Raw genomic sequence first — 25,720 nt, forward strand, 5'->3', positions numbered from 1 at the left:
TCAGGTTTTTTGGCAAACCTGGGACCCTTTTTAGGTTTGCAGAAAGATCTTTCTTGCCCATTCACAGTTCCAGTCATCTGATTTAAGAATCCAAAGATTTGCTGACTTCACTATTAGAATATATGAGAGAGAGAAATTTAAAAAAATGGTCCTGCTGGAGGGACTGATTCATAATTGTCTGGTTTTTTTCCCCCTCCTTCAGGTGTTGGACATGAATTTCAAAAGTCATCTGTTGATAAGTCATTTTCAAGAGGCTGGAGCCGTGATCAGCCAGGCCAGGCCCCAATGAGGCAGCGCAGCGCTACGACAACGGGATCTCCAGGAACGGAAAAGGCTAGAAGCATAGTACGACAAAAAACAGTTGGTATGTACCAAGGAATTTGCATGATGTTTTTTGTTAGGCATATTGACACGTCAGTGTGATTTAATTGGCATCTCTGCTGCAAACCCAGCATCCACAATTACTGCAATGTTTGTAGCTAACCCTTGTCAGGGCAAGTTCATGTCTTTCTATGAGTGGGATTTTCTATAATTAGCTGCTTTATCTGCTAAATTGGACAAAGAGGATCTGATTCTTAGAAATGCTTACCTTAGATATGTTTCCATCAAAACCTGTAACTTGTCTGATAGTATGTAGTTTTATTTCATTCTAGTTTTCCTTGTTATCATTTAGAAATGTTAAATTTCCAGAAACTTAGAAGCCACTGGGAATTATTTTTAAAGACTGAAATATAGGCAATATCTTTCTATCAAAACTATCAAAACTAAACCAATTTGGCTGCTTTAACAATATAAACTGAAGTCTTAGTTTTCTACAAACAAAAATTGCAAATATACCCAATACTAAATCAAGAGATAACTGCACTCTATTCTGTCTAAGCGCATTTCAGTGATTCGAAAAGGAATATATTTCATAGCAGGTTTTTCAGTGTTCTTTGAATTTTTCCAATGGAAAAATTGGATTGTATCCATTTTGGGTGAGTTAAACCTTATTTTATAAAGCATTTCACTCATTCCAAATGAGAATTTTATAAAAATATTCGTTCTTTGCAGTGCTCCCCCAAATTTCCCATTGGACAACTTGAAATAAAGTCCTAAGAGGGAAAAAAGTGTTTTTTTCTTCCAGGCCTTCACATATCTATTTTCATGGGTCAGAGCTGATCTCACTACTTAACTGCAGAAATGAAAATATGTCAAGACTAATTAACTCATGTATATATTATTAAAATCAGCCACCATATGTCAGTCTTTAAGAAGATCTGGTATTCATTGCTCAAGCTTTTGAATGCCCATGATGTTGGAGAAACCGCGAAGAATACCTGTATGCCTCTGTTGGCTGATTATGATAAAAGAGTTGAAGGTCCTTTTGCTTGATCATAAGAACCGCAGCGAGTCAGGGAATATAATGCTACTAATTTTATGTTTAGAGCTCAATATAAGAACAGCCCTCTTAAATCAGACAAGTCAGGGAAGGTAACGTTACTAATTTTAGGTTTAAAGCTCAATATAAAAATATAAGAGGCCTTTTAGATCAGACCAGTGATCCATCTAGTCCAGCATTGTGTCTCACACAGTGGCACACCAGCTGCCCCAGAGGGCCAACAAACAACATATAGAGGTCAAGGCGTTCCCTTGATGCTGCCTCCTGGTGTTGGTATTCAGAGGTTTGCTGCTTCTGACTATAGAGGCTTCCTTTACTGTCCATGGCTAGTAGCCAGTGGACCTCTCCTTCACGAATCTCTATGCCCTCTTTTAAAACCATCTATGCTTGTGGCCATCACTACACCCTCTAGCAGTGAATTCTACAATTTTAATTCTAATTGAGTAAAGAAGTATTTCCATGTGTTTGTCCTGAGCCTACTACCCATTAATCTCATTGGTTTCCCCTAAGTTCTATTATTATGGGAGAGGAATAAGAAGCTCTGTCTATCCACTTTCTCTACCCCATGTATAATTTTATAAATCTCTATCATGTCCCCCCCTTAATCTTTTTTCTAGACTGAAAAATCCAAGACTCTTCAGTCTTTCCTCATATAAAAGGTGATCTAACCCTTAATCATCTTAGTTGCCTTCTTCTGTACTTTTTCCAGCTTTGCAATATCCTTTTTGAGATATAGCAACCAGAACTGTACACAGTATTCCAAATGAGAATACTATGCAAGGCCATTACAATATTTGCTGTTTTATTTTCAATCCCTTTCCTAATAGTTCCCAAATGGAATCTGCCTTTTCCACTGCTGTTATATACGGAGTTGACATTTTCCTCAAGCTATCCACAACAGCCCCAAGATCTCCTTCAGTCCTGGTCTCAGCCAGTTCAGACGCCATCAGCATATATTTAAAGTTAGGATTGTGCATAACCTTATACTTACTAACATGGAGCTTCATTTGCCACTGGTTCTTGTAGGTTATCCAGGCTGTGTAACTGTGGTCTTGGTATTTTCTTTCGTAATGTTTCGCCAGCAGCTGTGGCAGGCATCTTCAGAGGAGTAACACTGAAGGACAGTGTCTCTCAGTGACAAGTGTGTAGGAAGAGAAATATATAGTCAGAAAGGAGTTGGGTTGAGCTGAATCATTGTTCTGCAAAAAGTATCAAAGGTAATGTGCTAATCATTGTCCTGTAAGTATCAAGATAATGTGCTAATGAGGGTGTGGTATGTTAATATGGAAGCATTGTATCCTGAAGTGATCTGTTAATGTGTGAAATCCAAAGCTAATCTGCATGGCTATTGTTGACTGTAGTCTTTGTTAGTCTGGAGGTTTTCGAAAACCTCCAGACTAACAAAGACTACAGTCAACAATAGCCATGCAGATTAGCTTTGGATTTCACACATTAACAGATCCCTTCAGGATACAATGCTTCCATATTAACATACCACACCCTCATTAGCACATTATCTTGATACTTACAGGACAATAATTAGCACATTACCTTTGATACTTTTTGCAGGATAATGATTCAGCTCAACCCAACCCCTTTCTGACTATATATTACTCTTCCTACACATTTGAGACTGAGAGACACTTTCCTTCAGTGTTACTCCTCTGAAGATGCCTGCCACAGCTGCTGGCGAAACGTCAGGAAAGAAAATACCAAGACCACGGTTACACAGCCCGGATAACCCACAAGAACCAATGAACTCTGACCGTGAAAGCCTTCGACAATATTTTCATTTGCCACGTTGCCCACTCACCCAATTTAGAGAGATCCTCCTGTTGCAAGAATAAACACAATCCAATGGAGAGGCTCTGCTCTAAAACTCCAGTGAACAGTATAACAGCTCATTATAGATTCAGGCTCTCAGTGCTCTCCCTCTGTCTTCAGTTTAAAAGCACTGTAGCTCTTCACAGTCTTCCTTTATTTCACCAACCTGAATACTTTTGTGTCAACCACACACTTGGCCACGTTACTGCTCATGCCCAATTCCAAATTTATGAACAAATTAAATAGCACCGACCCCACTGCTCACTTCCTTCTAGTTTGTCAGTGGTTTTGATAGCTGTATTTGTTACTCTTTGGTATATCTTATGCAAATTTATTTTTACCATTCAGATAACATTAGAGAGGTGAGGATATTCTGTGCTATGTAGAAGTACTGTCCTAAAATATTTAACAGGAAGAACTGGGTACCGTATATACTCGGGTATAAGCCGACCCGAGTATAAGCCGAGGTGCCTAATTTCACCCCAAAAATGGGGGAAAATTAGGCACCCGTGTATAAACAGAGGGGGAAATGCAGCCCCTCTCCCCCCCCCCCGCAGGCTTACCTTAAGGTGGGGCGGGCAGGCGGCGGCGGCCCCTTCCCTGTGGGCCAGGACCGGCCCACGGGCCTCCTGCGCGCAGGGAGGGGGCTGCCGCCAGGGAAGGCATGCGGGCAGGCTGCGGCCTCCTCCTGGCCCGCAGAGAAGGCGTGCGGGCAGGCAGGCGGCGGCCCCCTCCCTGTGCCCAGGAGGCCGTGCGGGCCGCTCCTGGCCCGCAGAGAAGGCGCGCGGGCAGGTGGCGGTGGTAGCCCCCTCCCTGCGCCCAGGAGGCCGCGCGGGCCGCTCCTGGCCTGCAGAGAAGGCGCGCGGGCAGGCAGCTGCCCCCTCTTGGCCCGCAGAGAAGGCGTGCTGGCAGCTGCGGCGGTAAGTTTCCCCCTCCCTCCCCTTACCGTATTGACCCGCGTATAAGCCGAGTTGGGCTTTTTCAGCACTTTTTTTGGGCTGAAAAACTCGGCTTATACGCGAGTATATACGGTAATTAATGCCTTTTTGAAAGCCTTAATGCCATTTTGAAAGCCTTCATAAGGTATTTGCATACTTTGTCTTTTGGACTAAGCTGTCTTTTGTTAGGCTTTGTATTCTTTATTATCATGCATAATATATAGCATAACTGATCTTTGTTTGAAGTTATGGCTAGATAGTAAACTCCCCCCCCACTTTCCCCCCCACAAAGCATGAAACATCATATCATTGGTTTATCAGTAGTTAGTGTTCTGCTGATTGATATTTGAAAGAAGGATCTATTGTTTGCATTAAATACTCAAATCACTCACTTATGTGTTGACAGTTACTTGACTTGTTCTAAAACCTGATATAAGTCTTGAGATTTGCCACTTTTTTGTTCACCTGTGCTGTCCCTAGGGAGCACTAAAAGTGGCAAAGTGGCCTGCCTCATGGAAAGCAAGTTCATTGCATAGATAATGACTACCTGCATGGTATGTGTTCTCTTTTGAATCCTTTACTGGCTACTAGCACAGAAGCTCAAGTGCAGCGGGGGTGGGGGGTGTCTCTCCTCTCTTTGCTTCTGTCTTATAGCCACAAAAGATTACAAACAGAGCTATAGCACAGTGCCAAGGTGTCATTAGGAGGTGGGAAAGGAAGAGAAGCAATAATTATTTGTAAGGCTGGCTTAGCATTGCATGTTTATGCTCAAGATATTAAGAAAACAAACGGCTAAAAATTGCTAGATCAGGTTCTTGCCAAGTCATGTAGGTGATGTCCAGAGAGCAGCAATCTAAACAACCTTTCTGCTTAGACATGACATTGTCCTCACCCGGAACCTCTTATCAAATGATCTGTTCTGCCCTACTGGTGTTAAAGCTTTTTGTAGAAATGTAGTTATTCTCTCCTTTCACCATTCTAATGGTGACACAGAGATGATGTCCTTATCCCAGAACTTCCAGGCCTCATATTTAAAGACCCCTCGCAGCTCACATTCCGAAGAAACGCCCAAACAAATTGTGCAGGTATACAATAGCGCTAGGAAGTTTTACATGTAATTGAATTATTCTTCCATATCAGTCATCTCCCAGATTTTGAAGAAATCAGTGTTTCAGATTCCTAATAGGAATTTCATCACATACAGTGACAGATATATTAGCTGGCATAAATTTTCCCGTCGCTTAAAAAAAATCTGTAGTGCTGATAACTCCGGCAGTTTCTTAATGTTCTTATCAAGATGTACTGAAGCTTAAAACTAAAATTTCTGTAGTATATTTCTTCATCTCTCTTTGTCACTGGGAATCGGCTGTGTTAGGAATTTAAAGGCAGTCAGTATTGATCTCACAAGTTTAATATTAACATTTATCTTGCCATTTCTAACCTGCCTTTACTACGTGAGCCAAGGCCTGATGTCAAAGCCACATGGGTTCATCTCCTACTAATTATACCACACTCAATAGTGGTAAGCTAATTATACTGCACTCACTAGAGCCAAGTTAAAAATCCTGGTTCATCTTAATTTTGTTTCATTTTCTTCTCTGATCATAGTCTTGATCTTAGGAAGGAAGAGCCCTGTGTCTTTGTAGTTTCAGTAGGCATTGTTTGTCTTCCTGTTGGGGGTATGCTTGGTCATACATTGTTTGCTTATGACTTCAGTAGTAAATACAGGACTGTGGTGCTGCAGTGTAGAATAAATATGGTATTTAAACAGTGTTATTGGCACTAACAGATGCACAATTTTGGAATGAAATAAGATCATCCAATACTTGCATTGCATTGGGTGTGCGTGCGTGTATGGAGGCTTTGCTGACTTTTCACTGTTAACTGCAAGTCCTCGTGGTTCCTGTTCCAAACCTTCACAATGACTCAAAGGACTGTAGGGGGCAGGGGATGGAACAAAGTCTTGGTGCCTGTGCAGAACCCAGTGTGTTGCTTCTGGATGCAAACATAGTATAAAATAGAGTATGGGTTTTAAAATTTCTAAACTAGTTCTCAATCTAAAGATGAGCGAGGCTGTTTGCAGCCATCAATTTACATTCTGTTTTCTGGTTGCGTTTGTGCATGAGTGTAGAAACAAAAGAGCACATGTTGATTATTTTGAGGTAAAGGAAGCTATCTCATCAACATTTGTGGAAACTTGGTGAGCATCATCTCATATCCAGTCACAAGTTGCACACTTAAGTCTGTGTGTGTGTGTGTGTGTGTGTGTGTCTCAGAACTGCATTTTTCATCTTCTGTCGCATGCAGCTTGTATAATCTGTCTGATTTTATGAAAGTTTTTTTTAATTGCCTCCTAACTTGATATGCACATGGGTTGAAAAATCTTTACTAATCAGTTTTCCTAGCAAAGGCAAAAATAAGTTTTTGGGCCCTTATATAAGTATTTCATGTAGTTGTTGTGGGATTGGTTGATTTAACAGGTATGATGTAAAATTATTTAGAAGGTGCCAATCCCAGAGGTATATCATTACATGCTTGTTTATTTTACTTAGATCTGTTAAAGTTGAAAATATATTTTGAAGTATTTTGTGTTACCTTACCTGGTGAGAATTTATCTTAAAATATTTCCCTGATCTGAAAAATAGGAATAATAAGTTATTAATTCACATTATTTTCCTCCAGAGAGGAATAAAATGCATGAGAGGTTTTGCCCTTGTGCTTGTTCACTGCTTCTTCAAGTCATTAGCACCTGTGAAGCTAAGCTTAATTACAACATTTATCATACAGTTGAAACATAAATGCTGACTTAGTTGTAGAGACTTACTCATGTACGTGCAATCTTACTATTAGATGGTACCAGTGATGGGAGAAAGCTTTGGGTGCATTGTTACTTAATTGCTGATTCTGTGAATTTTCATGGCCTCTAGTTCCATTATGTGAACCTAAGAACAAGCACCAAACTTTCACTTCCATCATTTAGAACAAGTTTGAGGAGGAACAGTCATTGCCATGTTAGAATTTGGACTATGTTTCCATTCTTGTTCTGTCATCAAGATATAGCTGGGTTGGTCACACAGAATGAGATATAAAGAATAGGTCATAATTATATTTCATTGGATTGTACTGTTTAAAATTTGTAAGCTTTCAAGTCCTTTGAACATGTTCTTCAGGCATAATTGTTACAATAAAGTACAAGATGAAGGCCTTATGTGTTGAGACAGTGCAGTTCAATCACTTGAACACCAGAGAATAGAGGAGATTGCTTGACATGCTGGAACGAATATTAAATTACCTGCTGCTGATTTAAGACCACAAATCCTTTATTACATAGGCAAACTTGCCACAGGCTGGAAGAGGTCTGGATTTTGAAGGTGTTCTCCCAAAACTATCACATGCCCAGTAGCTGAATGAATTGGCCCTGCTATACAAATCTTTAGACTGATTGTTTTCGAAGCATCCAGATGATCACAAAGTTATCCTAGTGTAGGATGCCATCCTGTTTTATTTGGGCTCTTGAGCATCTTCATCTTACAGAATAACTGTAGACATTTAGAAAACTTGAAACATTTAAAGGAGTTATAGTTTTGTCCTGTCTGTAATTCTTTCTCTCTGCAGAAAGTTTAAAATTGAATGATTTATCTACTGTTTTGTGCAGACTTAGCTGTTCCAGCTTATTGTAATCATTCTATATTTTCATAAAATGCATTTTCCCCTCCTTACCAAGGCACTTACAGGATTGATTAAGGCCAAATTAGCAGTGCAGTCATAATTGTTGGTCATACCGCTGCCCCCTTCACATATAAACTTAGATATATGTACACAAGTTCCTTACTCCCTGCCATACCTCCACTTGTAGTGCAGTCCTATCCAGAGTTAGACCAGTATAAATACATTTATTTCAGCTGGCTTAAACTGGAGTACTCTGCATAGGATTGTACATTTGATCTGCTTGCCAACCCAGGTCCCCCTTTTTCCTTCTCTGTCTGTTTCCAGTCCTGGAAATGGACCTGTCAGGAGAAATACTCTTGGGGACATGTCTTGCAAGGAGGTAAAAAGAGAGTTCAGCTCCCTTCAATTATCCTTTTGATGTAAAATGCTTCATTTTACATGTGAACAAGGCACACATGTGAATAAAAAATGTGGCAGTCTTTATCACACCAAATTTAGTAATTCAATAGTTTCTTGCTCAACACACACCGGCTTACAAAATTCTTTGTTTGTTGCTATTTTACTAATATCTCTACTCGTCTGTCACTGTCTCTGTAGTTCATAACCAGAACGAGTATAAAATAAGTACGCTGAGAAGGCATGTTTTCTGTCTAATGGAGTAAAATATCTTAGCATTTCACTTTGCCATTTCTGAAAGAAAAGTGCTGAAATTTCCAGAAAAAATGGTCTCTCTTATGAATCACTAAAGAATATCACCAGGCTGTCCAAGGAAGAAGTGGAAGATCTTTTGTTTGTGCTGTGTGATTTTTAAAAATTATTTCCTGATTGCTATACTTCAAAATCAGAACTAGTGTTACACTTATTCTCCACACAAAAAAGCTCATATTGTGAAGGGCAGATACATGTTGCAAATCACATGTGCCAAGAAGGCCTGATTTGCCGTGGCATTTAATGTAGGGAACACTCATGAGTGTGCAGCATGTATGATTGTTGCAATGATCTGTTTCTGTAGAATGTGTACAAACTTTTACGAAGAACTGTTATATATTGTATCAGATGTCAATTTAATAGCTGCCCTAATCTGATACCTTAAGTTTGATTCAAGCTAAATTGGCTATGTCACTGGCACTTATAGTTAATTATCCAGTCTAACTTTAGATTATTAAACGGTGCTATAATTAGGAGTATTTATTTTAATTATTTCCGTCATTGATACCCTGCCTTTCTCCCCAGTGGAGGACCCAAAGTGGATTACATCATTCTCCTCTCCTTCATTTTATTCTCACAACAGCCCTGTGAGGTAGGTTAGGCTGAAAGTGTGTGACTGGTCCAAGGTCACCCAGCTAGTTTCCATGGCAGAGTTGTGGACTCGACCTGGGTCTTCCAGATCCTAGAGACCAACACTAACCACTACACAACAATGGCTCTTTCCTCTATAGGAGTACTCAACTGTGATAATATATTGGGAGCAATTTTAAACAGGTCTACTCAGAATCAAGACCCATTTTTTTCAGTGGGGTTATTCTCTGGACAGTATGTTTAGGATTGCAGCCAATGTTTAGTTTTGCTGATGGTGGAGTATTGTTCAGTACAAGAAACCTTCTGCTGGTGAAAGGTACCTCTTCTTCCAGAGCAAGACTCCTTCCACTGGAGGAAAGTTTCACAGCTAGACGAATGGAACTCCTTGCTTAAAATAGATATTTTAATAGATGCAGCTCCTTGCTTAAAATAGATATTTGGGGGACACACACACACACCTAAAACAGTAATTTAAATCCAAGTAGGTCATGTGTTAGCGTACTTCCTAGACAGAATGTCAATTCAGTTTTCAACTTACGTTTGAGAGTACTCCTACAACTAATCCAGACAGACTAGCAGCTACTGTACATCAATTTCCGTGATCAAACTAGCTGAAGAGCATGCTGCCTATGATAACAAAAATGACCAGCAGGAAGTTGTAGCTCCATATGTGGACGATCCAGGTTATGCATTACATTCTTAGCGCAATTGTGACCCCAAAGACAGTTGAAGCACATTGTGCTGTAAAGTCTGAACACCCACTAAAACTCACAAGGTCCTGCATGAATTAAATTGTTTTTCATGCTGAATATTTGCCTAGAAGCTCTTAAGGTCTTGTCTAAAAGACAGTTCTTTTTTAAAAAAAACTTTGAACGCAAACTTAAGGCACGTGCCTTATCAGAGTAGAATTTCACACATTTTGAGTGTCCATAGAATGGCTTTCAATTTGTTGATTTTTTTTCAACCCCTGATGCAGTGAAAAAAATATCACATCTTAGGGGTTTTTTTCCTTTGAATACCGAACAATTGTAATTGTGAAAATATAGGCTTTATGGCTGTCTTACATTAAAGAGTTCTTTAAAAAAATGTTTGTTGTGCCCACTGATTATTTTTCCCTTACAGCTCTGCCAATATCTGCTGTGCTGAAATGTTTTAATTTAAATTTTCTTCCTTTTTATCTTTGTTTTCTCTGTTGCTGCTTTTTCTGTGACACAAGCCTTTCATTATAGTCACTCTTCTTTTTTTCCTTCCCCACTTCTTTCTTTTCCTTTTTTGAAGCCATGAGAAGCCGATCCATTGGTGAATGTGCTCTGCCATCGGCCTATATACGCAGTGCTAAAAGTGCTCCTGTTCTGATCCATACTTCCAAACCCTTCTTGCCTGATATTGTTCTCACTCCCCTTTCTGATGAGCTTTCAGGTAGTGCCACCTCTGCTAATTTCTGCACCCCCTTTCACTTTTTTAATCCTTCTGCTTTCAAAAAAAAATTCTGCATAATCGATACATTTTTCAAAGTAAAATATTTAGTGGTGGGGAGGAAATGCGGAAGGGCTTAAAAATGAATTTATTGAGTTATGCAATGTGCTATATTTACAGCTCATTCTGGAACTGTGAGAAGCTAGTGCTGTGCCAATTAATATGAAAACAATGTTACTTTCTGCTTTTGCAACAGACTTTTCAAAAGCCTAACAGTTACCTGGGAAATATTTTGAAATAAATGTTCTTCATGGGGTGGCAAGACAGGAGAAGGAAGAAGGAAAGATGTTTTATCATACCGATCTTCAACACAGAACTGTTGAGGATGTTTTGCACACCCCTTTATGGTCAACGTCATAGCTGCTGTGTTGTTGTTTTTTTAATTTACCAACATTACGAGCTTTTGCTTTTGACTGCTTATTATGATCAGTATTTTTGGGAAACATGTCCGTAACTGCAAAATATTTACTAAAAATCAGGATTACATTAGTGAACACTGCGCAAGTATAGAACACAGATTATGGAAGAGTAGTCTGATAAATAGGGTTGCCAACCTCCAGGTGGTGGCTGGAGATCTCCCTCTATTACAATTTCCAGGCGACAGATCAATTCACCTGGAGAAAATGGCCGCTTTGGAAGGTGGACTGAATGGCATTATACCCCACTGAAATCCCTCCCCAAACCCGCCCTCCTCAGGCTCCACCCCCAAAATCTCCAGGTATTGACCAACCCAGAGCTGGCAACCCTACTTATAAATACTACTAATATAAATACCCTACAAAAACAAGAGTCTTTTGTCTGACTTATAAACCAAATAATGTTTACATGTGTATACACTGCTTTAGACAACCAGCTGACCTGCTAGTGAAACCTCTTTGCTATCCCCCGAACAACACATTTTTGAAGCGCACGTATTGTAACAATTCCAGTATGATATTGTAATACTCCTTTTGAATCTGCAATCCTGCATAGTATTAGATGGCATGACACCATGCTTCTATATTATGTTGGATTTTCTTGTGAAGCAACTGAATTTTTCTCAACACGTGTATTTCTGAATTTCAAGCCAGAAAAAGTATTTTTATTCACAATTAATATGCTGTCCTTGGTAATCCCAGTCACTTCTAATACTTTGTTAACAGAAAATTTGTAATCATTACTTTAGATTAGAATGAAAATTAATGCAGTCACGAAACTCACCATACACACCCACACTCAAGCATTGTTTCGTACTTGGAAAACTATCCATAAAACATTCTCTTCACAAACACAATCACCATAGGCTGAGTGAACAAGCAGGCTCATGCTATGGCAATACAGATAGTAGCCCATAAGTATACAAGTCACATTTTAGTCTTAGCTTTTTTAACAATTGAAAGAGAAATCTGCCTCTTGCATTCAGCAAAACTAAGTAGTCCATTTACCAAGCTGCTTTGAAATTGAGATGCAGAAGGGCAATTTCCATTACATCTGAAGTATGCAAAAAAAAAAAAAAAAGATCCTCCAAGTTAATAAATGAGGCTGACAACAAAGGCTCTTGGATTTTGGATTTTTAAACAGTACCTTGGTGAGATGTGCAAGCCCCCTCTTTACCATGTATAAAATACAGTGGAAAAGAGACTTGCTATGGGGTTTTTCTCAACATTTTAACCAAAGTTAGTACATATTTTCACTGGAATGGCAGTGCTACAAGTATTTCCTTCTAATATTAAAAATCACAGGAAGCTGAAAGAGGCAATGTCCAGTTGAGATCAGTTTGATACGATTTTAAAGCTGATGTTGTAAATTCTGTTCTTAAGGACAACTGCCCCTTTCATTCTGGATCCTTAATAGAGGCCCCTTGTAATTGTGTTTGTGTTAGATAGAAAAAACAATTTAGCTCTGATCCAAGTGATTACAGTCACCAGGGCCATAGCTGGGCGGGGTGAGGAGGGCAGCTGCCGTCCCTGTAGCATGCAGAGAGGGTGGCAGAACTGCCTCTCCTAAGGAGAAGCAGGCCGAGTAGGAGAGGCAGTTCTGCCGCCCTCTCTGCATGCCACAGGGGCAGCAACTGCCCTCCTCACCTCCTCACCCCAGTTACAGCCTCAACAGTCACAGAACTTGTGTTCAGGTGTGGACACAACTAACCATTTTCTGTCACTATACTTGGCGCTCTTTACTACCGTCATCCCATAGTTTCACTTCATCCAGCAAACTATTTTAATAGGCTGCTGAAAATCATTGTTATAAGGATAGAGTCTCTGTTTTAGATAGGACAGGTTGGGTACAACAAGATTCTATTGTTCATTTCTTAGAAGTTCATTTTCTTGGCATTTCTAGCCAGTTATCGGAGCAGGTCTATTTACTAGGATTAGCTCTCTTCAGTCCAAAGCATTAGTTTTAAGGGAAATGATTATCTTAAGCATCTGTTAATGTGACATTAAATCTGTTCTTCAGATAGAAAAAGACAGATTTTTTAAACAAAGTAGAAATGAAATACTGTAGAAAACTTCGCATATAACCATTATGTTGGTGAGCCCTTGTTAAATCTCAGTGTCCTACACAGCAGTTTTGAAATCCTATTATTGCCAAATTTGCAGATGCTTTGAGAAGCTTAAACTTTGTTCCTTTTCCAGCATGTGCATCAGCTGAGTATAGACTTATGTAAACTACAGTTATCCAGGTATGGTTCCTCCCTTGGGGGGGCTGATTCTTTTTTCTTTTCCCTCCAGAGGATTGGCAGCCTTCTTCAGCATAGCACCACTCTCTCCCCAGTCCCCCCAGTCAATATGAAAGGTTCCTTTTGTTTGCACATGAGATCAAAGCGATAGTTTGTGTAGGAAAGGAAAGCCCAAATTGTTTAACAAATTAATCTGGGTGAAAAACTGAGGCAAGGGACAAGTCAAACCATATTTTAAGACCAGATTGTTTGGTTGGTTTAGCTTGTATTGTTGCCAACACTGTGAGAGTAAATTGTATATGGTGTTGCCTCTGGACCTGCCATGGCTTTGTCTGCTAGACAGCACTGATCTGAATATAATTATCAACAAAGAGTTAACTACAATGATGGATTGTTCTTGGCTGTGAATCTGTTGTTTGTGTTCTCAGCTTGCTCATAGCCTCTCCCAGTCCTCCACCATCTCTTATGATAGTTTCTGCTTGCTTCGAGTTCTGGTCATCACACTCCGCATACCTTGTGGGATTTCCTGTGTACAAAATAGCAATTCCTGTTCTTGGTTAAGCTCCAGTTTCGTACTTTTGTTAGTTTCCTCTATTGTAGCAAAGATTCTATATTCTTTTAAAATGTTGAGTTCTGAGCTTTTACTTCCCAAACCAAGGAAAAAAGAAAGGATCTGCTCTTGTTATGTGCAAACGATTGTCTGTTGATTGCATAATCTGCTGTACAGGGTCCACATTTAGTCCTACAGTCTTGTTTTCTGTCTGAAGCCATTTGTTATTCATAGGTACCAAGAATGGCTTTCATGGCAAGGACTGGGTCCACAAATTGATTGTCAGAGTGATATTAACACAGGCATCCCTTTGTTTGGGCTGCTGCTATCTTATGTGCTAGAAGCCATGGACGTTTCAGGGCTCTAAAACAAAGATCCACTTCAGAGTTGTCCATCTTCATCATTCTCCCTTTCATGCCCAGCTACATATACAAATCTGGAGATTTATTTTCCCCCTCAAGTCACAGCTGACTTATGGTGACCTTGTAGGGTTTTCAAGGCAAGAGATGTTCAGAGCTGGTTTTGCCATTGCCTGCCTCCACATCACACATTTCTTGGAGGTCTTGCCAGAGTCAAGGCTGAGAGTATGTGACTGGCCCAAGGTCACCTAGGACGTTTCCATGGCATTGTGAGAATTTGAACCTGGATTTCTCAGATTCTAGTCTGATACCTTAACCACTACACCATCCTGGCTCTCTCTGGAGATGGTAGCCTTTGAAAAATCAGATTCAGTAGCCTGGACCTTCTGTAGAGTAATAATACCTTGCCAGTTGCCTGGCTGCTCTTCTTTCCCAACTAACCTTGGCTCAAGACCCATTTACCATTTGGCCTGTTGAACTTGCTGTTAGTTTCTTGTCCCTTTAATTTTCTAGGTAAAAGGTCACCAAATTGTTCAGGTAGGAGTCATTCTATTGTACCCCCCAACAGTTTCTTACAAGAGGGACATCTGTCCCAAAATCAGTCTCAAAGAATTCTTACTGCTTCTGAAATGTTTTCTCAATCACCAGCTGATTAATAATAAACTATCTGTTGAGAAGGACTTCTTAGAAATGTATAAAAACAAAAAATGACTGATGGATTGTCCCAGATGATCCCCTTAAACATTAGATTTCTACTAATGCATAATGTGCCGTGTAGTTAATTTATTGTTGCTTAGCAAAAGATATGGACTCTTATTATTTTAAAAGAAAAATCTCTGTTGTACCACTGCAATAACTTTTGTTTTCTTTCTTGTCTGTCTTTTGCACTTTTCCGTTTAGGGTATATTGTGACAAAGTGACTGGAATTTTGAAACTGTTTGCTCTTTTCTCCATGTCTAAAAAGAGATTTCATATTGAAGCAAATGTTGCTTTTCAGAATACTGATTGTATTACAGGAATAGTTCATGGTAGTCCATGAAAGCTGAATTGTAAATATTGCTTTCACTGTATGGTTTTTTGGATAAATGCTCTTTGCTACTTATAAACAAAGTTTATAAGACTAAACTACATATGCTCCACAGTAATCCAGCAACTCTGCCCAGAGCTTTATGTTGAAGATAAGGAATAAATATCTTTATTCATAAGGTCTAGTTTGTTTAGGGTGGACTCTGCTCATTAATTATGGAAGGGTGAAGAAGAAGCGTTGGTTTTTGTATGCCGACTTTCTCTACAACTTAAGGGAAAATCAAACCGGCTTACAATCACCTTCCGTAACTGCATAACAGCCTCCAGTTCAGAATTCACTAAAACTTGTATCCTGAAAGCTTAATTACTACAGGGATGATTCACTAGATGTATGTAAAAATTTCACTTTAATTGATTTCCATGGACTACAATCCAGACCCTCCTGGAAATTGGTGTGCAAGTCAGCTGCAAGGGCTTCTATGAACTTGTCTGGGCATTATAGATATCTACCATATTTTTCCCTCCATAAGACGCACCTGACCATAAGACGCACCTAGTTTTTAGAGGAGGAAAACAGGTTTTTAGAGGAGGCTTTAAAGCAGAGTCCCTGGCAGCCGGGCGGGGGGTCTTGAAAGTTCTTCTCGCTGCCATCCCAGGCAGCACAGAGCACTTTCAAGACCCCACCCCCGCCCGGCTTCTAGGGACTCCCTGGAAGCCCGGGGGGGCTTTAAACTCCTCCGTGCTGCCATCCCAGGCAGCATAGAGAACTTTCAAGGTCCCCCCCCCCTGCCCGACTTCCAGGGACTCCCAGGAAGCCGGCCGGGGGGTATTTAAACTGCTCTGTGCTGCCTGCCCAGGCAGCACAGAGCAGTTAAACCTCCCCCCGCGCTTTCTGGTCCGAGGCTCAGTTGTTGGGCGGGGACCCGCCCAACAGCTGAGCCTCGGGACCGGGAAGCGCGGGGGTGTGTGCGGAGGTTAAACTGCTCTGCGCTGCCTGGGCAGGCAGCGCAGAGCAGTTTAAACCCCCACCGCTCCCCTTCCCGGGAGTCCCGGGAAGTGGGGCACTGGGTCTTTAACTGCTCTGCTGAGCCTCGGGACCGGGAAGCGCGGGGGGAGGGGGGAGGTTAAACTGCTCTGCGCTGCCTAGGCAGCTTTGCCCTTCTCCCCGGGGCCAGATTCACACACATTCGCTCCATAAGACGCACAGACATTTCCCCTCACTTTTGAGGAGGAAAAAAGTGCGTCTTATGGAACGAAAAATACGGTAAGTGGAGGCAGCCTTTGCCAAAAAAAATTCAGGAAATATGATAGTTTTTCTTAAGGGGTGGACACTATGACCAGATGTGTAAATTTGAAACTAGCTAGTTTTTCTTAGGGGGTGGACACTATGACCAGATGTGTAAATTTGAAACTGGCTGGTGGTTATCTCCAGCTACAGAAGGCATGGTTCTTGGCCTAGCATTTAGACTAGCAGAGAGAAAGGTGCTAGATCAGCCCACTCTAATGAAACTAGGGGATGTTCTGAAAAGATCCATATATAATTTTGCACTTTAAAAAAACCCACAAAGTAAATATGTTCTGTAATTATAAGCTGCTGGTTCAGTCTTTATTAGCCTTCCTCTCAAGCATTGCTAACTCATTTCCTCCTTATTACAAGAAATGAATTTCTGGTGTTTAGTGATACTAGCTGCTTTGAAAGATCCCAGTTGGTGGGTGGACAGGGGGAACAAAATTCCTTACCTAACCACTTAGAATTTTGAGAGAAGGCCGCCTTCATTCAGTTGAAGGAGGGGCAGTTATCCTAGTGCCTAGAAAAACAGGAGAAAAATGTAGGTGAAAATTCAGTCCTCGATCATAGTATCTGTTTTAGAATTTTCCCTATACCTGTGTAAGAGTCTACTGAATGATGAAAGATAATATAGCTAACTCTGCACAATGAATCGTCTTAATTGTGTCTAAATTTGAGTTGCATTATTTAATGAAATTCTGAATTTCTAGGGCGTTCTTTTATAGGGAACATGTTACATGAACTTTGTGAGTTTATCAATTAAGTAAATATTTGATAAGTTATTGGCACAGCTCTAGTTTTAAACAGCATTTCCAAATCTCCAATAATCCTGCTGTCTGTTCCTATGCATGTTAGTATTTTAAGACTGTGTTCTCATGTTCTAACTCAGTTATATCTCACTTTGTACTTGATAGTGTGTGTTGTGCATTTTTAACACTGAGTTTATGATACAAAATATTTCATTGTAAAGGAAGTACTTTAGGCTTCTTTTAAAGACCATTACTATTTTGTTGCAATGAATAAATAAAAGTATAAGAATATATATTATGCAGATAAATACTAAGGCCAGACTTTTTCTACAGACATGGATGATGCTCAAATCCTCCCACGTCCACCTCGAGTCAGACATTTTTCACAGAGTGAGGAAACACCCAGTGAAGTCTTTGATGTGCTGAATGAAGAACAGCCACTACCACGAAGTAGCAGCACATCTGACATCCTGGAACCATTCACAGTTGAACGAGTCAAAGGTGCAGTTCCTGTCATTGACGGTTCATCCCATCATGCTCCAAGCTTACAGAGTTCTACTGAGGCCTCTTCAATATGTAGATCTACTGAAAGTCACGTTACTGATTCAAATAGCAGAGAGTCTTCTCTGGAAGTTGGGGATAGTATTTATGACCATCTCTGTCATTTGGTAGGCCCGGTAGAACTTGAATTTACAGCCTTTGAACAAAACCAGTATATTGACCTTGAAGGTGAAGATGATCTTCTTTCCTCTCTGAGAGAATATCTTAAGGAAAAAGAAGAACTTTGCAGTAGCGTTGAGATAGATAAACAAGAGCCTTTTCCTCTTGAAGTTGAAGGAATAATTAAGAGTGATAAATTACCAATGGATGAAGTAGAGTACACAGACCAAACTGTTATATGCTCAAGTAGTACCACGGTTGCACAAAGTATCAATAATGCAGAGCTGCAATTGGAGCAAAACCAAAGTGGCTTTATAAGTAATATTGCACCTACACAAGTAGACGATTCTACAAGAAACCACACTGACAAAGCTAAACAGTTAAATGTTGATAAGCACTCCCAAAACCTGCCTGAATATGGGTTAAGTAGCCCTACTAACCAAGAAAGGAAGAAATTTTTGAACAGACAATTTGCCACAGATGCAGATGTGTCTGTGGAAACAGTATTAGCTGAAAAGCATAAAAGTGCCCTTTTTAATGAAAAAATAATCAACACAAGTGCTATGCATGCAAAGAAAATGCCACCTAAAGCCTTAGTTAACCCTGAAATGCTTCACGTGACAGGCATGAGCAAAGTCTCACCAACCAAGAGAAGCATATCTGAAACGGTAACTCACAAGGCTAAAATCATGAAAATAGCAGCTAGGAAGCGAAACAGTGTTCATGTTACGTTTAGACCATCTACCGAATCAGTTCAGTTTTATAATCCTCTAGAGAACAAAGAGGCCCCATGGAAAGCAAGGCTTCGTAAACTAAGTGGTTTCAGTAGCGGTAGCAGCAGCAGCACAAGCACCAGCTCATCTGCTGTGGCCGTGCTGGTCAGACCTGGAATATATAGGCCTCTAGATGCAATCAGTACAACTTCTGCCAATAGTAAACAGATTAAAGATTCGGGAGAAGTTCCAGCTTTCACATTGCAGAAGGAAAGTATTGGAGTAAATCAGATGTCTAATCGTAGCCCACCTAAAGCAACGAGTCAGGAGTCGGGACAACCACAGGGCTCCCTGGGTGGTGTTTATAAAACTGTTGTACATGCTCTTTCGAAGCCGAAGGCAAATGTTTCCCCACAGAGGCAGAACAGAGTGCCAGCAGAGGCTCCACTGAGGGATCTGTACAGTCATGTAATGGGCTATTTTGGAAAGAAAGCTGCAGGTGAGCACTAACAGTGTGCAGAGTGCAAAAGGAGAGAGACAGCACCAGTTTGGCTTAATGCACCGGAAGCAAGCTCTTATAAAGCAATCAAAATGCTTTGGGATGATCAGTGCTTTTCCTGTTTGGTTTTGCATGCGCGTATGGCCAGCTGAATTTTTTTTTTCTCTCTCCCAAGCATAAGTTACATTTATAAACTTTAAATTACTAATTATCCTTTGAAAGACATTGAGTGAACCACTTTGCTGCTGAACACTTGAGATAGGGAAGAGGAAGAGACAGTAAATGACCTACCAAGGGATCCTGTCTATACCCTTCCTTTCCTGGTAGGTCTTGAAATTCATAATTGGCACACACATGCTTTCCAATAGAAAAAGTAGTTTGGATATTAATAGTTCATCTTCCTAGTTACCAATTATTGCAGTCAAGCCAATTCTAGGTTCAATTAGTTTTTCTTCTTCCTCCTCCTGAAAAACACAGATGTTGAAATTTAAAGTTTTGGATTTTTGATCATAAAAATCCAGTATGGATTTAGCCATTTTTGTTTTGAGACATTTCAAAATGTGCTTTGGTGCTTTCTGTGTGCATTCACTGGAACGGATACACCGTTTTTCTAACAACATCTCATTGCTTTTGTTTTACTGGGATTTTGGAAGTGCATAAAGGTACTGAGATAGTGCTCCTTGAGCTAACTATGAAGCCTCTATGTGCTTACCAAAACGGGGAAAGCTTGCTGTCACTCTAATATCACCATCATAGTTCACATATTAATTAACCTTAAAAGAACAATCAATTAACTTTCAGCAGTGAGGTAGGTTTGTTTGGTTTGGTTTTCTTTATATTGTATGCAAGCATGATTAACAGTATGTTATGTAATGCATCCTGCATTGAGATGTTAATGCCATCTGAGGGCAGTCTTTGTAAGCATATCACAACAAACTGGGCAGCAATTCCCTAGATTCTTTCAGACTGACTTTATTTTAATGTGCTGTTCAGTAAATTTCTTAGAAAATACATGCAGACTGGATTCTAAGAATATTTAGATAACAGCATTTGAAATTTAATATTTCATGATTTAGAATATAAAAATTGATCACATGTTTAACAGCATAGTTGCTGTACATTCCCTTGAAGGAACAATTGTTGGTTTTACAGACAAATATAAATCAGGAAATCAAATTGGAGTCTTCAAGATCAAAACACCCAAAATGTAACAGAATTCACAGTATCACTAGTGTAATTCTGTGCTGATGTAGTAACTGATCATAAACAATTGATCCTTTTGAAACTCTTGTTTGCTTTCATACCACGTCATTTTATCATTGTGCTATCATTTTATATAGTTGTACTCTGTGTATACAGTACTGCATTGAAGTGGTACTTTCTACCTACATATTCCTCATTCGCATACACTGGCAGAGTTCAGTGGCATATTATTATGTGTTTGGTGATATGGAGGAATGAAGAATGTATGCTGAAGCAAGCATTAACAACTTTAAGTAGTGCTTATCTGTAAGCTTTCTTGCTCTTTTCAAGGTCACACCAGAAATTGACTAACACTTGCTCAGTGGTGATGGTGGGATGGGTAGGAGTGGCTAGATCTACTAATTCTTATAACTAAATCTGTTTAAGAGAAAAGAGGTTTTAAGTGCATGTTTGAAAATTAATTTTTGCATTTGCTAGTTTTTCAATACTTTTTAAAATGATTTGTTGTTGAAATTGTTCTTTACTATATACAGTCATTCATTTGCTTTTAGCCAATAGAGAGGATATGAGCCAAAAGCAGAACCCTCTGGGTAGTGATAATGGCAATAGTAATACAAATATTCCTGATCTCATGGATGAGTTTATAGCAGAAAGACTGCGCAGTGGTAGTACTTTGGTAAGCTTTTGAAATTTTCTTTTTATCTTAAAATATCAAATGTAACAATGATGTTAATTAAGTTATAGAGTCAACAATTTTTTTTTGAAAGTGAATATTTTATTACATTCAATAAGCCAATTATATCCATCATTCTTGACCAGCCAGAACCTGCAATAGTATAATCTTTTTTTTTTTTTAATAATTTTATTTATATAATTGAAGGGGTACAGGAAAAAAAAAGAAGGGATTGAATATTATAAGTATAAAAACAATACAATAATAAAAAATAAGCTCGATTGTATATTAAGAGACATTCTCTATACTAAAAAAACTGTTACATTGTGTCATTCTGTTATTACTTATATTAGTATTCTATTGTATAAGAGTCTAAGATTACATTACTATTGTGTATAACAAATTGAATATTACATAACCGTCATGTTACATTCAATTAACTAGAATTCATATAGGTGTAGAATGACATCCACTTATGAAATTGCTCTGTAGATTCAGTAGATTTTGAATTAATCTCGAAAGTCATTTTAGCCATGCTAGCATATTCCAATAGTTTTTCTTTCCAGTCTTCTATTTCGGGTATGTGGGTTTGTTTCCAGGTTCTTGCAAGAACCGTTCTAGCTGCAGTAGTAGCATATTTAAGAACGTCCTGAAATTTCGCAGGTAAATTCAGTGGCACTATACTGAGTAGATAGAATTTGGGGTCAAAAGTTAGCTTAATATTAACATTAACTGAATTTCTTGATGAAGTCTTTTCCAATATGTTTGTATCTTTGAGCATGTCCACCAGACATGAAAATAAGAACCATCAGTATCTTGGCATTTCCAACAGGCACCTTTTTTTCCAGGGGTAGTCATCTGAGAAAGCATATTAGGAGTCAAATACCATCTATAAAATGTTTTGTACCAGTTTTCTCTCACTTCTTGAGAGACGGTGTATTTCATTTCGGAAGTACAAAGTTTTTCCCATAAATCCATATTAATCATTTCTCCAAAATTTTGCATCCATTTTATCATATTGATTTTCACTTGTTCCTCTTCTGTTTCGTATTTCAGAAGAAGCTTATAGATTTTTCCTAATAAGTGTGAGTCATTTTTGGATGTTATCTGCTCGAATTCTGTTAGCTCACGAAATGGTTGGGGATAATTAGACCTCAGTTGTAAATAAGTCAGCCAATTCAATTTTTGAAAATCTTCTTGAAGATTGGTCAGGGTCTTAATTTCTCCTGTGGGCTTGATCATACAATTATAAGTAAAATGAACGCCCGGTTTTAATTTAACATCATCGTGATAAGCTTCAACTGGAGACATAATGGATGGTGGAGAGGGACTTATTCTCTTTTTGTATTTCTTCCATACTCTTAGTAACGCTATTTTCACATCGCCTTCTTCTGGTATTTTATCCTTTCGGATTTTCGTTGTAGAGTCCCACAGAACTTTGTGGAAACCTTGTCCAAGGTCCGCTCGTTCTAAAATAACATGTCTGGCGTTAGGGCGCTTTATCCATTCTGTAATCCAAGTCAAACAGGCGGCATGATAGTATAATTTAAAATTAGGTAATGCTAAACCTCCTCTTTTCTTTTCGTCTTGTAACACTTTCAATCTGATTCTTGGTTTTTTCCCGTTCCAAACAAATCGGTTAATCTGTTTTTGCCAACTTTCTATTGTTCTATCTGGAATTTCAATCGGCAAAAATTGAAATAAAAAGTTCAATCTAGGAAGTACATTCATCTTAATCGCCGATATCCTACCCAACCAAGAAATATTCATCTTTGACCATTGACTTAAGTCCTTTTCTATTTTTCCCCAAATTTTCAAATAGTTTGACCTTAAAAGTGTCTTATTCTGTGGAGATATATTGACACCCAGATATTTAACTGGTTCCTTGGCAATCTGACAACCAGTAACTTCTTTGATATGTTTATCTTCATCAGTTGTAGTGTTAAAGGTCATAATTTTCGTCTTTGTCTTGTTCAATTTGTAACCGGAATGCTTTGCATATTCCATAATATGGTTATAAACCTGTGGAAGTGTTTGTCCGGGGTTCTGACAGATTAAAACAACGTCGTCTGCATAGCTTTTAATTTTGTGTTCTTCGTTTCCTATTGTAAGACCTTTAATCTTTGAATCATTTCTTATATAGTTCGAAAATATTTCCAGTGATAAATCAAAAAGAAGTGGAGATAATGGACAGCCTTGTCTTGTACCTTTTGTGATGGCAAATTCTGTTGAGAGTGAGCCGTTTATCAGAAGACGAGCTTTCTGCACGGAATATATGGCATTAAAAATGGTTAAAAGAGTATCTCCACAGTCTATTTGTTGTAAAGTCTTAGAAATGAAATGCCAAGAGACGTTGTCGAAAGCTTTCTCCGCGTCTAAAAAAATAATTGCAGTTTTTAATGATTTAGACTTTATGTGTTTAATTGCACTGAGGATCAGTCGTACATTGTCTCTCATAAGTCTCTTCGGGATAAAGCCAGTTTGATCTGGATGTACCAATTTACCAACATATTTTTGAAATCTTTTAGTAATTATAGAAACAAAAATTTTGTAGTCAGTGTTCAGCAATGAAATCGGGTCTGTAAGCTTGGGGAAGATATTGATCTGTACCTTCTTTTGGAATCAGAGAAATATGTGCTTCCTGCCAGGACGAAGGAATCTTGCCTTCTTCAATTACTTCATTATAGAGAGAAAGTAAAGTTATTAATGAGTAGTGATGCAGCAAACTGAATTTCCCCCCACCAGCAAAGTAGCCTAAGGGACACTGAATTTCCCCCCACCAGCTAATTTCAAGTTGTCCTATTTTATGAGCCCTTTTCTCTGTCTTCCAGAAAGAGGAAGGGCTCATTAGAGTCTTAGCCCTTAGTCCTTAGGTAACACCATTGTCAAGAGCCCCGTGGCGCAGAGTGGTAAGCTGCAGTACTGCAGTTCCAAGCTCTGCTCACGACCTGAGTTCGATCCCAACAGAAGTTGGTTTCAGGTAGCTGGCTCAAGGTTGACTCAGCCTTCCATCCTTCTGAGGTCGGTAAAATGAGTACCCAGCTTGCTGGGGGTAAAGGGAAGATGACTGGGGAAGGCACTGGCAAACCACCCCGTAAACAAAGTCTGCCTAGAAAATGTCAGGATGTGACATCACCCCATGGGTCAAGAATGACCCGGTGCTTGCACAGGGGACCTTTACCTTTTTAACACCATTGTCACATACCTTCTTATCATATCCTGACAGAGAGCTATCTTCAGTCTCCTCAAGTCTCTTTCTCAGTTGATATTCTAACTATACACTTCCATGTTTCACTCAAGTGTGAACCAGCCTTTACCTAACCTGGGAACTTTTACTTCAGGTGGACATGCTCAGAACTTTCATTTGCATATATGAATATAGTAAAGGTAGAGGACATTAGATGAAAACTTTGTGCCTTTATTAGACTAGAGGCATGTTATGTTTATTATAAGCAAACTGGTAATATCTTAACATTACATCTAGACAAAACATGGCAGTTCAATATTAGTATATAGGTTTCTATTTGTTGCAAATTTCAGGTTACTATTTCAGCAATCTTAGGTGGGTCTACACAAAAGTAAGTCCCATGTAATTCAATAGGGCTTACTTCCAGGAAAGTTTCCTCAAGATTGCAACCTATATCATTAAATAATTAGTCTAACTAGTATCTATTTTAAAATTGATCAGTGAAATGGTGACAGAGACAAAGGCACTCCTCTACCCATATAGGCCCACTGTTGGAATGGAATAGATTGGCCAGTGACATCAAGAAAAATAAGACAGGAAGGGTGGATAAAAGCTGTAACAAAAAAGTGAGGGAAAAGATAATGCAGAACTATCAGGAAAGAGGCTCAGTAGCACTTGTGGGCCGTTGTACTGACAGCCTTTTGCTAGCAAGTGCAGAAGTATTAGAATTTATTTATTTTAAATATTTTGCTAATGTTTTGTAGCTGTCTAGTTTTGTTTTATTCCTGATCCATATTGAGTATCATAGGTTCCACTTAAATGTGTGTGTGTTTTGTTTGTAAAAAAAAAATTCATTTGTTTATTAGGTGTAATTAGACTGAAGCTGTATTATTTAGTGTGGGGGGAGCTAAACAAAGGAAATAACCCAATTAAAATGATCACTGTTATTATATAGTATATACGTTTGGGAAAATATGTCATTGCTTGAAAAAAGCAGATTTCAACTTAAAATTGCTTGATACGTTTTAGTGTTTGTTTCTTGTCATCTTTGAATCTGAAATAGGAGTATGAAAATGTTTTTGGATTGTAAAAGACATTTTTCTTAAATTATTTTAAATGTTCAATTAGAATGTGACGAGAAGAGGGAGCAGTCCAGGAAGCCTAGAAGTTCCGAAAGACCTTCCTGACATACTAAACAAACAGAGCCAGATGCGGCCTGTGGATGACCCAGGAGTGCCTTCTGAGTGGACGTCTCCAGCCAGTGCAGGCAGCAGTGACCTTGTCAGTTCGGACAGCCATTCTGACTCCTTCAGTGCCTTCCAGTATGATGGCCACAAGTTTGAAAGCAAGTATTTCCACATGCAGTCACTCCTGAATCTCTAACATCTTCTGCAGGGCTGTCAAACTCAATTGTTATGAGGGCCGGATATAACATAAATGTCACTTGGTTGGGCCGAGCCATGCCTTGCCAGTCCAGATTGTGAGGGGGGGGGGGCTGCCTCAGCTGGCTTGCAGGCCGGATAAGAGCTCTCAAGAGCTGGCCCGCGGGCCTTATGTTTGACACCCC

The 25,720-nt window shown here is 39.3% G+C and overlaps 1 protein-coding gene across 4 annotated transcripts in view; it reads left to right on the plus strand.

Annotated features, from left to right (window-relative positions):
- The window catches only part of RALGAPA1 (Ral GTPase activating protein catalytic subunit alpha 1), a 150,016-nt gene that overhangs the window by 34,426 nt on the left and 89,870 nt on the right, over positions 1 to 25,720 (plus strand). For 2 of the 4 annotated variants that reach the window (XM_056851781.1, XM_056851782.1), the window contains exons 16-20: positions 203 to 364; positions 10,390 to 10,530; positions 17,552 to 19,090; positions 20,845 to 20,969; positions 25,282 to 25,498. In XM_056851781.1, the coding sequence (XP_056707759.1) occupies positions 203 to 364; positions 10,390 to 10,530; positions 17,552 to 19,090; positions 20,845 to 20,969; positions 25,282 to 25,498 (2,184 nt within the window). The remainder of the gene's footprint in view (positions 1 to 202; positions 365 to 10,389; positions 10,531 to 17,551; positions 19,091 to 20,844; positions 20,970 to 25,281; positions 25,499 to 25,720) is intronic. The other 2 variants (XM_056851783.1, XM_056851784.1) reach the window with 2 other exon arrangements.

The sequence above is a fragment of the Euleptes europaea genome, chromosome 6 (genome assembly GCF_029931775.1).
Source record: "Euleptes europaea isolate rEulEur1 chromosome 6, rEulEur1.hap1, whole genome shotgun sequence".
In the NCBI taxonomy this organism is placed as follows: Eukaryota; Metazoa; Chordata; class Lepidosauria; order Squamata; family Sphaerodactylidae; genus Euleptes; species Euleptes europaea.